Source organism: Cervus elaphus, chromosome 1 (assembly GCF_910594005.1).
Source record: "Cervus elaphus chromosome 1, mCerEla1.1, whole genome shotgun sequence".
Taxonomy (NCBI): Eukaryota; Metazoa; Chordata; class Mammalia; order Artiodactyla; family Cervidae; genus Cervus; species Cervus elaphus.
This window is the reverse complement of record NC_057815.1, coordinates 48,405,313-48,421,988: the sequence shown is the minus strand read 5'-3', so window position 1 is coordinate 48,421,988 and position 16,676 is coordinate 48,405,313. Positions and strand designations below refer to the sequence as shown.

General features: G+C 48.9%; 1 protein-coding gene across 1 annotated transcript in view; it reads left to right on the top strand.

Annotated features, from left to right (window-relative positions):
* Positions 1 to 16,676, top strand: part of OTOG (otogelin) — an 84,003-nt gene that overhangs the window by 16,359 nt on the left and 50,968 nt on the right. The window contains exons 16-24 of the mRNA XM_043901812.1: positions 85 to 217; positions 1,100 to 1,277; positions 2,941 to 3,065; positions 3,998 to 4,210; positions 4,812 to 5,004; positions 6,318 to 6,392; positions 6,630 to 6,673; positions 8,142 to 8,295; positions 16,200 to 16,307. Coding sequence (XP_043757747.1) covers positions 85 to 217; positions 1,100 to 1,277; positions 2,941 to 3,065; positions 3,998 to 4,210; positions 4,812 to 5,004; positions 6,318 to 6,392; positions 6,630 to 6,673; positions 8,142 to 8,295; positions 16,200 to 16,307 — 1,223 coding nt within the window. The remainder of the gene's footprint in view (positions 1 to 84; positions 218 to 1,099; positions 1,278 to 2,940; positions 3,066 to 3,997; positions 4,211 to 4,811; positions 5,005 to 6,317; positions 6,393 to 6,629; positions 6,674 to 8,141; positions 8,296 to 16,199; positions 16,308 to 16,676) is intronic.

The window sequence follows — 16,676 nt, the reverse complement described above, 5'->3', positions numbered from 1 at the left end:
GAAATTCCTGCCTTTGGAGGGTTCTGTTGGGATCAGCAGGCAAGACAGACTAATCCTTCCCATTTGGCCTTCCTCTCTCACTAGAACCAGGATGGAGTCTGTGTCCAGTCAGTGTCAGTAATTCTGCATCAGGACCCTCGGAGGCAGGTGACCTTGACCCAAGCAGGGGATGTTCTTCTGTTTGACCAGTACAAGGTCACTCCACCCTACACAGACGGTATGGCCCTGGTGGACAAGAGCTAGCTGAAAGTTAGCAGCCCAGGCTCTTCTGGCAAAAGCACTGATACATGGGCAAGAGCTCACATTCTAGTACTGGGTGAATCACGCCAGGGGACATCTTGGTCCCAGGGACATGGACTCTGGACTTGTAGAACTGTCTCTGCCCCCACTGCAGTGGGTTTCATGGTAGTATGATGGCGTCTCCTAACTTAAGGATATTATTGGAGCTGCCTTCCATCTCCACTCTATTATTATCCTTTCTGATTTCACAAGGGATTTGTGATAGCTTGTAGGAAGGACAAAATCTAACAAAAATGGCAGAAGGATTAAGAAATAAAATAGCATCAAAAAAACTAAAAAGAAAAAATAAAGAATAAGGGCTCAAGGCTGAGAAGAGTGAAGATGCAAGGGGTGTAAAGGGGTTAAAAAAAAAGCAAGTCACAAAAGGTGTAAAATTCACTACAACTAAATCTAAAATTTAAAATTGCTACAATTGAATCTGAAATCATATTTTCACCTTCCTGGTGGCCACTATGAAAAAACAAAAACCAAAAACGGGTAGTTACATAATTCTTTTTTGCTAGAGAAGAAAACATACCAATTCCTTAGGGAGGCAAGCCTTTACTTGGCATTGAATGCTACAAGAAATTTCTCATCTGGGGCTGCTACGGTAGCTTATCCCTGGGTCCTGATTTCATCATTGACCAGGATTTCTTCAGGGCTCCCCAAACCAACCCAGAGCTTCACTTCTTTATGGCAGTGCTTTACTGTGTGTGAGGACTGGGCTGGGTATGGGGCGAGCGTGGGCTATGCGGGTGATGGCGATGGATGGGGTGATCTTGTCCCAACTTCCTACATCCCTTGTCCGTTCTGTGCGTAGACGCCTTTGAGATCCGGAGACTGTCCTCCGTGTTCCTGCGCGTGAGGACCAACGTGGGTGTGCGGGTGCTCTACGACCGCGAAGGACTGCGGCTCTACCTGCAGGTGGACCAGCGATGGGTGGAGGACACCGTGGGCCTCTGCGGCACCTTCAACGGCAACACGCAGGATGATTTCCTGTATGTGCCCTGCCCTGGAACCGGAAGGAGAGGGGGAGGCGGGGCCCTTAAGACTATATGTACCTGGACACTCTCTAATAACATTTCTCCAGACCCGCAATGGGTTCTCACTGTGCAAAAGGTGCATCATTGGTTGTTTATTCCTCTACATTCAAATTTTAAGTATGTTTCTTTAGGGCTTGCCTGGTAGCTCAGCTGGTAAAGAATCCACCTGCAATGCAGGAGACTCTGATTCGATTCCTGGGTCCGGAAGATCCTCTGGAGAAGGGATAGGCTACCCCCTCCAGTATTCTTGGGCTTCCCTGGAGGCACAGTTGGTTAAGAATCTGCCTGCAGTGCGGGACACCTGGGTTTGATCCCTGGGTTGGGAAGATCTCCTGGAGAAGGGCATGGCAACCCACTCCAGTATTCTTGCCTGGAGAATTCCCAAGGACAGGGAAGCCTGCGGGGCTGCAGTCCATGGTGTTGCAAAGAGCCAGACAGGACTGAGTGATTAAGCACAGCATGTGTTTCTTTAAGGCAGGAGTTCATAGTCTTTCTTGTGCCAAAGAGTCATCCCGAGAGCATGTTAAAATGCTGACTCCTGGGCATGGACAGTTTGGGAACTTGGGAGGGGACAGAAGTCAGACTTTCCAGAAAGGAAAACAAATGATTGATCTTGATGGCTGGAGGTTCTGGTCAGTCCTTCGAGTTACACGCATTGGGTGATGTAGATAGAAACGTGAGAGGCTTTCTTCAGCCAGAAATGAAAATCTGTTTGGAAAGTGAAGAATACAAGAAACTTGAGAGCTTTCCCCTGCAGGTACATTTTAAAATGTAACATCCTACTCTGCCTTGCCTGGTGGACAGCTCCTTGCCTGGTGTCAGGGCACCTGGTCAGAAAGATGGGAGAAGACCTTGTTTATTTACTGTGTGTGCTGCTTGCCATACTCCTAGCCAGGAATCCTGGGTGGAAATAGTGCTCTGTGTAACTTGTGTTTTCACTGTTCTGGAGCAGGAATGTGCATGTGGTGGGCGCCAGGCGGAATTTGCCCCTCATGGACTTATGACCTCTCGCCATTGTACCATCTACACCCAGTTCAGTAACCCTTGGAGACTGATGATATCTAGGAAACTTGAGTATCTCCCACCCTTTGTTGCCCCTCGTGTGACTATTTCCCACCTGGAGAGAGAGGAAGGGAAAAAGAGTTTGGGGGAACTGTCCATGGAAGAGGGTGAAGGAAGTCCTTACTTGGTGAAGTTTGGTTCATGGTGTCCCTGTTTATCTCTTTCTGACATGAAGACCCAAGGGTGCATAGGGAGTGTGAGCTAGTGTATGGCCCCAAGCCCGTATGGAGCCTGTTAAATGTGATGTGTAAATGTATGCATGCGCATTTGTAATAGTATGTGTTTGAATGTGTCTGCGTAGATCTCCTTTTTGTTTGCATGTCTGTATATATTTGTGCTGTGTGTGTGCACAGGTGGTATATGTGGACCCATGCCTGTTATGTATTTGCGAGGATACGTATGCATCTGACTATGGGTGCTCATGCTTTATGTTTGCCTGTGTGTGTGTGCACATGCGTGTGTACATGAGCAGGTGGATGCTTCCCTGGGTGTATGCTCTGTGTTCACTTGGGTGCACATGGGCCAGTGTGTGAATGTGGCTCTACCATGGCTGCAGGTCCCCAGTGGGTGTGCCTGAGAGCACTCCACAACTCTTTGGCAATTCTTGGAAAACACTGTCCGCCTGCTCCCCGCTGGTCTCTGGCTCCCCGCTGGACCCCTGCGATGTGCACCTGCAAGCCGGTGAGGTGTTTGGGATGGGGGGGGAGAGGCGGTGGGTAGGGTTGGTTTGAGAGAGATGTGATGGGAACCTGGGCGTGAGGATGTTGACCACATTGGGTAGGAGTGATCAGAAAGGAGGAGCTGTGGGGAGGGGACAGGCCTTTCCTTCTGGTGAGGATCGGGCAAACTGAGGATCAGAAGCAAACTTCACGTTCTACCCCTGTCACCTACACACATATTTGTACAGGCTTCCCGCTCTCAGGGCAAAAGTGCAGGTCCTCACAGTGGCCCCGCCAGACCCTGCACTCCCCTCCCATCCCCCGTATCTCACCTCCTCCGCGCACCCACCCTCCACCTAGCTCAGCAGCACTGGCCTCCTTGCTTTCTTCCGACCCAGCCTGGTCTGTCTCCTCTCCAGGTCTCTGCACTTGCTGTTCCATTCTCCTGGAATGTTCTTTCCTCATAAACACACGCCTGACTCTCTCATCCTCTTCAAAGTTTTACTCTAACATCATCTTTCCACTGAGGCCTTCCGAACCACTGGGTTTAAAATCACAATTCCCCTCCTGCCCCCACCTTGCAATCCCCATTCTCCTTCCCAGCTTTCTCTCCTTAGATTCTTCACCTTGAATTTACTGTTTAAGTTGTTTAGGGACGGTCTCCCCAACCCAGAATGTCTGCTACACGAGAGCAGGGACTTTTGCCTGTTTCCTGTTTTGTTCACTCCTGTGACTCCTTCCACATATGGATTGATGCCTGACATGAGGAGTGCGTTGTGTGAGCGCCTGCACGTGCTCACGCACACATATACCGCACGTATATACACATACACACACGCACACACACTCCGGTGTACAGTCCCCGCAGCTGTGGGGAGGGAGGGAGGGAGAAGCTGGGGCCCGGAGCACCGGGCAAGTCAGACCCCTGACCCCAGCCCATTCGTCCATCTCCAGCCCCCTTTGCCCTGCAGGCCTGCAGCGTGCTCACGGGGGAGCTGTTTGCGCCCTGCTCCGCGTACCTGAGCCCCGTGCCCTACTTCGAGCAGTGCCGCCGAGATGCCTGCCGTTGCGGGCAGCCCTGCCTGTGTGCCACACTGGCCCACTACGCCCACCTGTGCCGGCGCCACGGGCTGCCCGTTGACTTCCGTGCCCGCCTGCCAGGCTGCGGTGAGCGTCCCACGCTTTTGTGGCCCTGGGAGGGCGCTGGAGGAGCCAGAGCTCCAGATCTGAGTGTCCACCCGCCCCTGCCCCCCGACTGGCTGTGGGAGACCCCAGGGAGTGGGCTGGTGGCCAGGTGAAGAGAGGGCAGCCCCAAGTCAAGGCCCTGAGAGGCTGCTGCAGGGAGCAGAGTTGATCTTCGCAACCCACGGAAGTGAGAGAGGCAGAGTGTGCGTGTGTATTTACACACCTGCGTGTGTGTGTCTATGTGTGAGTGATGGGGTGAGTGCAGGACTATCAGGGGACGACCTCCACTCCCCCCACAAAATCACTACCTAAGAGGAATGCCCTGCCGAGAGATGGAAATGCCGATGGTAGTGTCCAGGCTGACCTCGGGAGGTGGGATCTACCTCTGTGGCTCTGCCATGCTGGGGGAGTGGGAGGCAGAAACTGGGTTCAAATCCCAGCTGTGACCTTGACCTGCTGTGTGACCTTGGGCAAATGTCTTAGCTCCTCTGGCTCTCTGTTCTCTTCTTTATGATGATGACCCCACTCCACAAACTTGTGGGTGTGCGAGGGAGGCCACGCACGGTCACACTTCTCACTACAGCGCTGTCCTGTGAGGCCACCAAGGAGTACAGCCCGTGTGTGGCTCCGTGTGGGCAGACCTGCCAGGACCTGGCCGGCCCTGAGGCCTGTGGGGCTGCTGGTGGCAGTGACCTCAGCGGGGACGAGTGTGTGGAGGGCTGTGCCTGCCCACCAGACACCTATCTGGACACCCAGGCTGACCTCTGTGTCCCCAGGTGAGGAGGCTGGCTTGAGCTCTGTCAGGGGGCAGTGAAGCTGGGGTCTCCAGAGCATATGAAACTGGGTGCCCGCCTGGGCCTCTCCTGTGCCTACTTCATCTCACAGTGGCAGGGCAGGCCTTGGAGGATAAGCTGGGCTTCTTGGACGCCTTCCCCACTTCCTGCCCAGGCCTCTCTCCCCATCTCTGGCTCTTGGGTCCAGTCTGACTTTGCCACAAGATAGGACAACCCCACAGAGCTGAGAAGGTCTCTGCCCTCATCTCCCCTCTCCTTCCACACATCTCAATTGATCTGGTATGTTCCAGACATTTCTAGACAATTCAGCAACAAGCAAAACAGAATCCTGCCCTCACAAGAGCTCACATTCTAGGTGGTGAGACAGATAAAATAAACGAATAAACAGAAACTCAACAGATCTGGTGGTAACAAGAGCTACGATGCCAAATATGGCCAAGTGAGGCCAGGGAGTCCTGGGGAGGGAGGGGTTGCTCTTATGTCACATGAGGTGAGCATGGGAGGAAGGCCTTTCTGAGGAGTGGCATGTGAGCGGGGATTTGAGGAAAGAGTGTTCCCGGCGAAGGAGACTCAGGGAGCACCCTGAGACCTGCAGTGGGCGTTCTCCATGTGGCTGGAGGGCAGAGTGGAACGGGCAGTTGGGAGGTGGTAACCTCACAAGATCTCAGGGTTGACTGGCAAGACCCCTGGTCCCCTCCAGGCCTGTTTTTCTTTTTTAATTGTAAAATGGTATCACATTCAACTGAATGTGGGGGACATCAACATAAATGATGGGGGACATATTTAATTCGCTCAGAACCCTTTTGAGCTGGAGTCCTCGCTTGAGATCCAGATGTGTGCCATGCCCCTACCCCTTGAGGTTGAGTGTTGTGAGCGAGGGGAGCCCGTGAGGGTTATGTGGGATGGAAGAGGAGTTAGGGAGGGAGAAGATGGAGAGGAACACTGGGGTTGGATGAGTTCAGACAACCCATCCAGCCCTCAGCTGCTCTGCTCCAAGGCCACACTTGGCAGTAACCAGCTGTTTGAGGTATGAGAGGAGGAAACACGGTCTTTGCCCTCAAATGACCTACAAAGAGGAACCTGTGAAGAGGGTCACGTAAGGATCCCCACTTTACAGGTCCCCTGTAAGGAAGAGAAAGGGGGGCCTAGCCTGGTGTTCAAAATATTTTAACCACCCATGCGGTATAGGCACTGAGCTATCAGAACAGATGCTGGGGGTGAATACCCCTAGCTGACTGGGGCGGGCTCCCTGACTCCGGAGTCGGCTCACCTTTCTCCGCTCCCGGCTTTTATAGGAACCAGTGCTCCTGCCACTTCCAAGGAATGGATTATCCCCCTGGAGACAGCGACGTCCCAACTCTGGGCCACTGGTGAGCTTTCTAGACAGCGGCGTTGTTATTCCTGTCTTTAAATGGAAGTTGCTGACTAAAGAAAATGCAGCTATGTGGAACTTTCCTTGAAGCGACACCCTCCCTCTCTGCGCAAGGAGCCAGAGACAGCAGTGGGATGTCTGTCCAAACCCCGCAATGACCTGAGTGCGGTGACTCGGGGTTTCTGGGCCCTGCAGTGACTGGTGGGCTGATCCTAGTGCCTCTCTCTCTCTGCAGCCGCTGCAAAGATGGAGTCATGAGCTGTGATAGCGGAGCCCCGGGTAAGGGGGATTGGGAGGGTAGGGGATGAGGAGAGCCCACCCCAGGTCTCATGCCAAACCAAGCCTTCTGTAGTCCTTGTCCTCTCGGGAAAGGCTGCAGCTTAGAGCGTGGCATCATGAGATCCTGTCCCAGCCTCAGCTCCACTCTAGAGGCTGTCCCTCCTGCTTCTCAAGGAGATGCCGAGACTCTGTCTCCCTCAGCGGTGACCAGCTGGGATATCTGGGCAGTCCTGACCTCCCCTGGCTCCTGGATTTCCTCCATCTGAACTGTCACACGTCGGCTGAGGCTGACTCTGTATCCAACCTGTGCAGGATGTGGGGTCACAGCAGTGGGGAGGATAGGCTGGGTCTTTGAGACCCTTACATGCAGTGGAAGTGGGGGGGGGGTTGCTGGATGACACAGTGGTGGGTCGGCCGGGGAGTGTCTTGGAGGTGCTAGGGCAAGGAGCTGGAACCCTCAGAGAGGGCCTCGGAGGGCAGAGGATGCCACGAAGTATGGGGACCGGCACAGAGAGGATCAGAGAGTCATCACATGGCAGGTGGCGAAGAGCAGGGCCCCCAGACCCAGAGAGCCCTGGCTTCACATCCTGCCCAGCCCTCACCTGTGCAGCCCTGAGGAACTCACCTCACCACTCTGAGCCTTCGCTTCCTCTCTTGTTGTATAACCCAGATGCCTGTGTTCTTCCCATGTTTCCTATATATCCCTCAAAGAGTGCTTCTTTTTGTAGTTCCTGTCCTCAGATTTCTTCTCTTTGGGACTTTTATTTCATCTCCCATGTCTATCCCTTTCTCTCTGTTCCATCCCAGGGTTGGCATAGAACTCAGCCCCGTTATTGATTTCCCTAAGAAAGATCACTCGCCTGGTATAAGTGTACAAGGCCGACTTGATTGAAGGCTCTGGGAGAGAGAGTGGGTTTATGTTACAGAAATACAGGTGAATGGGAAGTTGACTTTCCTGTTGTTAAAAGTTCCCGGCCACTTTGTCACACTGCATGGCTGTCCTCTTCCTGGCTCCACTTCTGGTCCCTCCGGGATGCTTCGTCTTTCTTTATCGTGTCTTTTGAAAGCAGAAGTGTCTTCCCTCCATCATATGGGAAAGTGGGGGATAATGATACCTCGCAGAGTTGTGGCAGGATAAATAAGAAAATGCAGGTGAAGGGCCGGGAGCAGTACCCGGTGAAAGAATGCGTCTGGTAACTGGTACCAGTGGAGGCTGTCCTGTGTGGGACAGCACACACCCCTCCAGCCCACTGTCATTTGCACCTGGGAACCGGATGGATGCCTCAGGGGCAGCCAGGGCGGCAGAAAGCCTCAGAGCCCCAACTCTGCCTGCATCCCCCAGATGCTAGTCCCCAGGCCTCCCTGCCCGCCCCACCCCTTCCTCCCAGGAACCCACCCCAGGCCCAGGTGTTGCAAGCATCCTTCTGAGGGTCCAGGCTCTGGCCAGCACCACCCTCCTCTCTTCCAGCTGCCGCCTGCCCAGCGGGCCAGGTCTTTGTGAACTGCAGTGACCTGCACGCCAACCCTGAGCTGAACAGAGAGAGGACGTGTGAGCAGCAGCTGCTGAACCTGAGCGTGCCTGCCCATGGGCCCTGCCTCTCAGGATGCGCCTGTCCCCAGGGGTATGTCTCCGTGTTGCCCTGGGTTCCTACACCTGAAAGGCTGGCAGAACCAGGGACCACAGGGCGGAGCGAGGGACAGAGAAAACTTCACAGTCTTACAGGGAAGCGCCAGCCCAGGGCTGGCCAGTTCAGTTCAGTTGCTCAGTTGTGTCCCACTCTTTGCGACCCCATGGACTGCAGCACGCCAGGCCTCCCTGTCCATCACCAACTCCCAGAGTTTACCCAAACTCATGTCCATTAGGGTTGCCATCCAGCCATCTCATCCTCTGTCGTCCCCTTCTCCTCCTGCCCTCAATCCCTCCCAGCATCAGGGTCTTTTCAAATGAGTCAACACTTTGCATCAGGTGGCCAAAGTATTGGAGTTTTAGCTTCAACATCAGTCCTTCCAATGACACTCAGGACTGATTTCCTTTAGGATGGACTGGTTGGATCTCCTTGCAGTCCAAGGGACTCTCAAGAGTCTTCTCCAACACCACAGTTCAAAAGCACCAATTTTTCGGCACAGCTTTCTTCACCATCCAACTCTCACATCCATATATGACTACTGGAAAAACCATAGCTTTGACTAGACGGACCTTGGTTGGTGAAGTAATGTCTCTGCTTTTTAATATGCTGTCTAGGACTGGCCAGGGACAGTGTCATAACCAGCAAGTAATCTGGAAAGAACAGGAGGGTGGGGAGCCAAGCCGGAGTGGTGTCTACCCCCTTCTGCTTTTCACCAATGTGTGGCCTTAGATAAGGAAGGGGCCTTGCTCCTCTGAGGCTCAGCTTTTCATCTGTAAAACGGGAATAATAATAATACCTGCTACCTCAAGAGATAGTTGTGAGAATTAAATGAGGTGCTGAAAGGGACGCACTGGGTGGGTGTGAGCCTGCCCTAGAGGTCTCATGGGCTGAAGACCATGAGAGAGGAAACCCATGTTTAGCTCTCAGCCTTCATCCCTGCAAATTTCTGACCAGGTTGAGGGCTCAGGCCTCACCCAGTAGAAGTGGTCCCCCTCCGGGGTGTCCGAGATGCTGCCATCACAGCTGTGTGATCTGCGTGCGCTGACTTTTATGGGTTGCCTCGTGGGTGTTCTGCTTGCTGAGGTGACTGCAAGGGTCCAGTGCCTCACTCTGCCCACTCCTGATGCTGGTCTTACTTCAGGTCTAGGCTGAAAAGACAGCTGGGTGCCTCATCTCATGGCTTGGCAGCATGGGTCTGCGTCCTTCCACCTGTGCAGAGCTCAGTGCTCATGTGGGAGTCCCTGGCCAGGCCTGGCAGCCAGAGAAAGTGAGGAGAGGGTTAGGGCTTCTAGGGTGCAGAGGGGAGGGAACAGTCAGCTGGAGCTTTTCTCTTTATAAAACACTTTGGTATAATGATGTCTTTCAATCTCAGAGCATCCTTGGGAGAAAGGAGGAGGAGGATCATTATTCCAATCTTGCAGATGAGGAAATTGAGGCCAAGGGTTTGATGGAGGGAAGTGGTCTGCCCAAGGATCCATGACCCAAATCCAACTCTGCTTAGTCCAAACCCTACCCTTTGGTTAGAGCATGCTGTCTCTGGGAGGCCTGGGGTCTAGTCCCCTTCACAGAGGTCATGATATGGGTCATGAGCCTGCCCTTTCCCAGACAAGGGCATCCACAAGGGACCCCTGTGAGGTCTGGAGAACTCACATAGGATCCTAGACCTGAGACTGTGCATTTCTAGTAATAACAAGCTCCCACAAGGTGCCGATGTTGCAGGTCTGGGGACCATACATTGAGGAGCAAGCTTCTAAAGCAACGCCTGATATTAGGGATTAGTTTAACTCAAAAGATCCTGAAGAGTGGAGCTCCCTTTTCAATCCCCAGGCTTCAAAGGATAGGCTAGGATACGAAGATTTCCAAGGGCTGGGTGACCTTTGACAAGTGACATGACCACTTGGGCGACAGTCTTCTTGCCTGTGAGGCCCTGCTGCTGTCTGCAGGACTGGTCTGAGCGGACAGTACCTGAATCCTCTTCCTCTGCTCCAAGCCTCTCAAAGTTCAATCCATGCCCTGGTGCTGTGCCAAGAGCATCCACAGTCCAGAGGGCTTAGTGTTTGTCACTAGCTACGTGGTCTTGGACAGTCAGTTAATGTTTATGAGCCTGAGTTTGCTCATTCTGTGAATTGAGGGCAGTAACACCCACCGTGAAGGACTCTAGTGAGATTTGATGAAGACAATGGCTGTGAAGGGCTGGGCACACTCAGTTCTCCAGAGAACCTAGTCCTCTTCCCCTTAGTAGTGTTGAACCCCTTTCAGCTCCTGGGGTCTTTGCTGTAGTGACTCATGTGCGGCTTTAAATGCCCATTGAGGAGTTTCCACACTCCACAGGGGCTTGTCAAAGGGAAATTGTTACAGTCTCAACTGTAGAGGAAGGACAGGCACTTCCTGGCATCACGGAACATTCTCCTGGGAGCTGGGATAGGGCTCCCGATGATAAGTAACAACCCCTGCCTGGGGGCCTCTGGGGCCCTGGTCCCCCTGCCGCCCTCCTTAGAGTTTCGTAGAGTCTCTGAGTGTGTGTATTGCTCCTGGGCCACAGCAGGCGTCTGGCACTGTCTGTGCTGCTCCCAATTCTTTTGCATCTTGGTGCTGAGCCAAGGGCTCTGGGGTCACAAGGCAATGTAGCACAGTGGTTAGGAGCATGGACTCTGGAGTCAGGCTTGTGTCCCAATTCCACCTCTTACTGGGCAGGTCAATTAACTTCTCTGAGGCTCAGTTTCCTCATCTGGAAAATGGCACAGAGTAAGCACTCTATGTGAGTGATATCATTGTCTTCCTTCACTTGGATCCTGTGCATTTGCAAATGCCCCCTGAGCGGGGCCAGGAATGAGAGAATCCCTTAGCAGTTAAGGAGAAAGAACTCCACAAATTGAGGACACCTTGAAGATGGCCTGGAGCGCCTCTCTGCATGTCCCTGTCGGTGGTGGGCACACAGAAGGTGCTAAGGATACACACAGGTCTGCAAAAGGCCAGGAGGGAGTGGTGGGTGGTGGGTGGCAAGGAAGGGCCTGGGGGTGAAGATGGAAGGTGATGAGCCAGCTGATCACTGGTGTCTGATGCGATTATGGGGAAAGGAAGGACAAGAAACCAATATTTATCATGTATCTATGAAGTGCTAGGCAGTGTGCCCAGGTCTATAATTAAATTCTCTTAATGACCTTCGGAAGAAGGTGTCATTATCCCCGTTTTACCTATGAAAAAAACAGAGACTTAGAAAGGTTAAGTGGCCTCAGGTGGAACATTGTGGATTAAGCACATGCCTTTTTATTTTTTCCTCTCACAACCACGATGAAATGTTGGTAATGGAGTAAAAAAAAAATGTGTAAATCACCAGGGACAAAGGGAACGAGAATGGGGTGACAGTGGCATGAGATGGGCCAATAGTTTCTGAAGAAGGAACAAGGGTGGCTGTGTAGAAACTGACCCTGCAGACCAGAGGTTGATGGACTGACGCTTGTAGCGGGGAGGGCCAAGGAGTAACAGGCTACATGGTGTTGACAGCTTCAGGAACAGGACGCTCCAGGCATCTCAGAAGAGGCGGTGGTGGGAACAAGACAGTAGGATAAGTGGCAAGTCTGTGTAAGGAGCAGTTAAATGTCCAGATTCCCTTACCCCATCTAGCAGGAGAAAGACAGTAAGAGTTTCTAGAAAAGTCAAATCCGAGACTTTGATCTTGGGGACAGAGGCAGGGATGAGATGCAGAGTGATGATAGGGAGGTGACTGAAAGCTACCTGTGGCCCAGCCCTCTTCCCCAGCTTGGTTCCTGGGATGGTGGCATCAGAGTTTTTGCCCTCGCAGGTCAGAAATGGAAGAGGATTCTAATCCTGAAAATTGGCTGGACCAAAATAACAAACAAACAAACAGAAAACCCCAGAAACTGACATTTTTGGGCATCCTCAACAAAATGGTGGCCCCCCTCTTAAATATGGAGCTTCCAATCAATTTTTCATGTCTCAGTCTTTTTTCTTTTCAATTTTTAAAAGTGAGGCATAATTATGTGCAGTAAAACACACAGATCATAAGTATACAGTTTGCTGTGCATGTGTGCTCAGTCGCTTAGTCGTGTCTGACTCTTTGTGACCCTGTGGACTGAAGCCCTCCAGGCTCCTCCATCCATAGGATTCTCTAGGCAAGAATACTGGAGTGGGTTGCGATTTCCTTCTCCAGGGGATCTTCCCAACCCAGGGATCTAATGCCACCACATCTCTTGTGTCTCCTTGCATTGGCAGGCAGGTTCTTTACCACCAGCGCCCCTCAGGAAGCCGCATGCAGTTTGCTGAGCTTTGACAAATTTATACCCTCTCGTAACCCACACATCCATCAAGATATAGAACACTTCTTCCCCCTCAAAAAATTTCTTGTGCCCTGTGTCTTTTCCCAGTTGGTATCTCCCCATACCCCTTCACCAAAGTTCTTTATTTTTGGCATAAATAGGCTCTACCTGTTCTAGAACTTCGTGAAAATAGAGTCGTCCAGTATCTACCCTTTGATGTCTGACTTCTCCTTAGCATATGTTTTTGACTGATCCACATTGTTGCATTTCCCAGTCATTTGCTTCTTTTTATTGCTCAGTAGTATTTCACTGTATGAACATATTATAATTAAATCATCCACTCAAATGTTGACGCATATTTAGGTTATTTGCAGTTTGGGCTATTTTAAATAAGGCTGCTTTCTCTCGGAAGAGCACTTCAGTGTGGAATTGAGTGCTAGGGTAAATGTACATTTCACTAAGTAAGAAATTGCCAAACTATTTTCCATAGCATTTGTACAATTTCACGCTCTCATTGTGTGAGAGTTCTGGGTGCTCCGTATCCTCACTAACACTTGATGTTTTCAGTCTTTCCCATTTTTGTTATTTTAGTGAGAACATAGTCAAATAACATCATGGTTTTAATGAGTACTTTTTCATGTGTTGTTTGGCCATTTGCATATCTTCTTTTGTAAAGTGTCCATTTAAGTCTTTTGCTCACTTTTTAAAAAAATTGAGTTGCAGAAGTTCTTTATATATTCTGGATGCAAGTCCTTTGTCGGATATATGTATGGCAAATATTTTCTCCTAGTCTGTGGTTTGCCTGTTCATTTATTTAAAATGTCTTAATATGTCCAAACATTTGTGATGAGCAGAAGTTTAAAATTTAGGTGATACCTACCTTGGCACTTTTTTCCTTATGATGCTGTGTGCTAAGACATCTTTGTCACAATTCCAAAGATATTCTTCTATATACCCTGTAGGAGCTTTATAAATTTTGCTTTTACATTTGGGTCTATAGTCTATCTAAAATTATTGTATTTTGGTATTTGCTATAAAATGGAGTCACTTCATTGTATTTTTTTTCTGATGGATATCCAGTGGTTCTAGCCCCATTTAAAAAAGACTTTCCCTGTTGAATTGTTTTGGCACCTTAAAAAAAAATCAATTGACTGTATAAATGTGGGTGTATTTCAGGACTCTGTCTTCTGTTTCATTGATCTATTTGTCTATCCTTAGGCCAATATCACTCTGTCTTGATTTCTGAAGGTTTATAGTAAGTCCTGAAATCAGAAGCTGATAGTGCCCTGACTTTGTTCCTTTTCGAAGTTTTTTGGACACTGCTAGGTTTTTGATTTTCCATGTGAATTTATGATAAACTTGTCAGTTTCTACAAAATGGCCATTGAAATTTTGATTGGGATTGTGCTGAACCTATAGATCAGTTTGGGAGAACTGACGTCTTCATACTAGTGGGTCCTCTAATCTACAAGTAGGTCACTATTGTTCCATTTCCTGGGCCTTCTTTAATTTCTCTCAGCAGTGTTTCCTAGTTTTCACCCAGAGGTTTGCACATTTGTCATTGAATTTATTTATAGATATTTGGTGTTTTGGCTGTTATCCCATTGAAGTTGTCAAACTTATATGGACATCAGTGATAATTTTTTTTGCCTGTTTGTTCTATCATTAATGGAGAAGAATGTTAAAATTATTTTTTTCTCCTTCAGTTCTGTGAGTTTTTGCTTCTGTTGTTAAAGCTCTGATACTTGATGCATGCCCATTTAACATTCTTGTGTTCTGCTGATAAACTGATTTTTGAAAATTAATTTATTTATTTTAGTTGGAGGCTAATTACTTTACAATATTGCGGTGATTTTTGCCATACAGCGACATGCTGATTATTTTTTTTTAATTTATTTATTTATTTGGCTGTGCCTGGTCTTAGTTGTGGACATGGGATCTTTGATCTTTGTTGCTGCATGTGGAGGTCTTTTTTTCTTTTTCTTTTTTTTATGTTGCAGCACATGGGATCTAGTTCCCTGACCAGGGATCAAACCCAGGCCCCCTGCATTGGAAGTGCACAGTCTTAGCCACTGGACCACCAGGGAAATCTCTGACTGTTATTATTATGAAATATCCCTTGTTATTAGAGTTAATGTTATTTGTCTTGAAGTATACTTTGTGTAAGGTTAATATAGCCACACAGTCTCTCTTGTAACTAGTGTTTCCATGGTATCTTTCCCCATCATTTTGCTTTTCATTTATTTGTGCTATTATGTTAATATTTCAACTATATCTTTGGGAAACAGAGTACAGATGAGTCTTGCTTTTTTAGCCAGTGTTACAGTTTTTTGCTTGTAATTAGACAGTTTATGCATTTGCCTTTAATGTAATTGGATTGAATTTAACACTACAATCTTATTTGTTATTTGTCTTTGTTTTCATTTCTTTCTTCTTTTGAGTTAAGTAACTTTAGTCTCTTATTTTCTTCTCCTTTATTTCATTTAAAATATATATATTAATATTTTTAATCTGTATTTTTTTTAATTTATTATTTTTTTGGTTGCACTGCATGATATGTGGAATCTTAGTTCCCCTACCAGGGATCAAACCTGTGCCTCCTGCATTGGAAGTGCAGAGTCTTAACTATTGGACTGCCAGGGACATCTCTATATCCTGATTTTTTTATTTTATTTTTGTAGTTCTCTAAAGATTATAATATGTGTCTTTCATTTATCACCATCTACTATGAATTAATGTTTTCCCACTTTATGTAGACTACTTGCAACAGTCTGCTTCATTTACTTCCTTCTTGTCCTTTTTATTATTATTATCATACATTTTACTTCTGTCTGTGTTAGAAACCCCACAATTAATTGACATTAAGTGAAAGTGAAAGTCGCTCAGTTGTGTCTGACTCTTTGTGACCCCATCAACTATACAGTCCTTGGAATTCTCCAGGCCAGAATACTGGAGTGGTGTAGCTTTCCCTTCTCAAGGAGATCTTCCCAACCCAGGGATCAAATCCAGGTCTCCCTCATTGCAGGCGGATTCTTTACCAGCTGAGCCACAAGGGAAGCCAAATTCATGCCAAGTTGACATTAATCTTGCTCTAAATGCTCAATTATCTCTTAAAGAAATTAAGAAATAATTAAACAAATATTTACCACCATATTTTCCACTTTCAGAGCTCTTCATTCCTTTATGTGGATCTGAGTTTCCATCTTCCTGAAAAATTCCCTTTCACATTTCTTTCCAGTGCAATCTACTAGTTACTCCATGAGCCACCTGGGTAGGAGGGTCCATGCCCATGCCCATGGTGTGTTCATTAGGTACAGCTAGTGTCCATGGGACAGCTGGCATCCAGCCTATCCAGGGGGATGTGGCTAGTAGAGCTGAGCCTTGCTTCCAGATGGATGGCAGAGACTTCTGAGCTGAGCCACGTCTGCCTCTCATTTTCCAGTTGCTGAGGAAGCTCTGAACCTCACTGGGCAGGGGCAGGATGGTGGTAGGTACACGGTCACTCTCTTCCAGGGTAAATGCTGAGAGCCATCCCAGGGCATCCACGTGACTACAAGATCGTCCGTAGGTGGCAGAGATGGAAGGGTGCTCTCCTGACCATCTGCCTGCTGTGTCCTTACAGCCTGCTCAGACATGGGGATGCATGCTTTCTGCCAGAGGAGTGTCCATGCACTTGGAAAGGGAAGGAGTACTACCCTGGGGACCAGGTCATGTCTCCCTGCCATTCCTGGTAAGTGAGGGCCCCATCCAGCCTCTACTTTTTGTTGGGGCTGAGGGTGGATATGGGCTGCATGACTGTGAGTATGGTTTAGCATTCCCGTGTTCATATTTACCTTGTGTATTTGTGTGCTCGGTAGGGGTTTGTGTATATATACAAATATAGGCATAGAAAGAATTTGAGGGGTGTTTTTGTGACTATAAATATCAATGTGAGTTTGTTCATACGTGTATTTGAATGTGTGTGCATGTGTATTTGTGATGATGTGTTTGCGTATTTATATAGATATGTGTCAGTACATGTCCAAAGTGCATAGACTGAACATGTGAGTGTATATGCACATTCATGTGTATCAAAGATGGACGTTCAGATCATGTTATT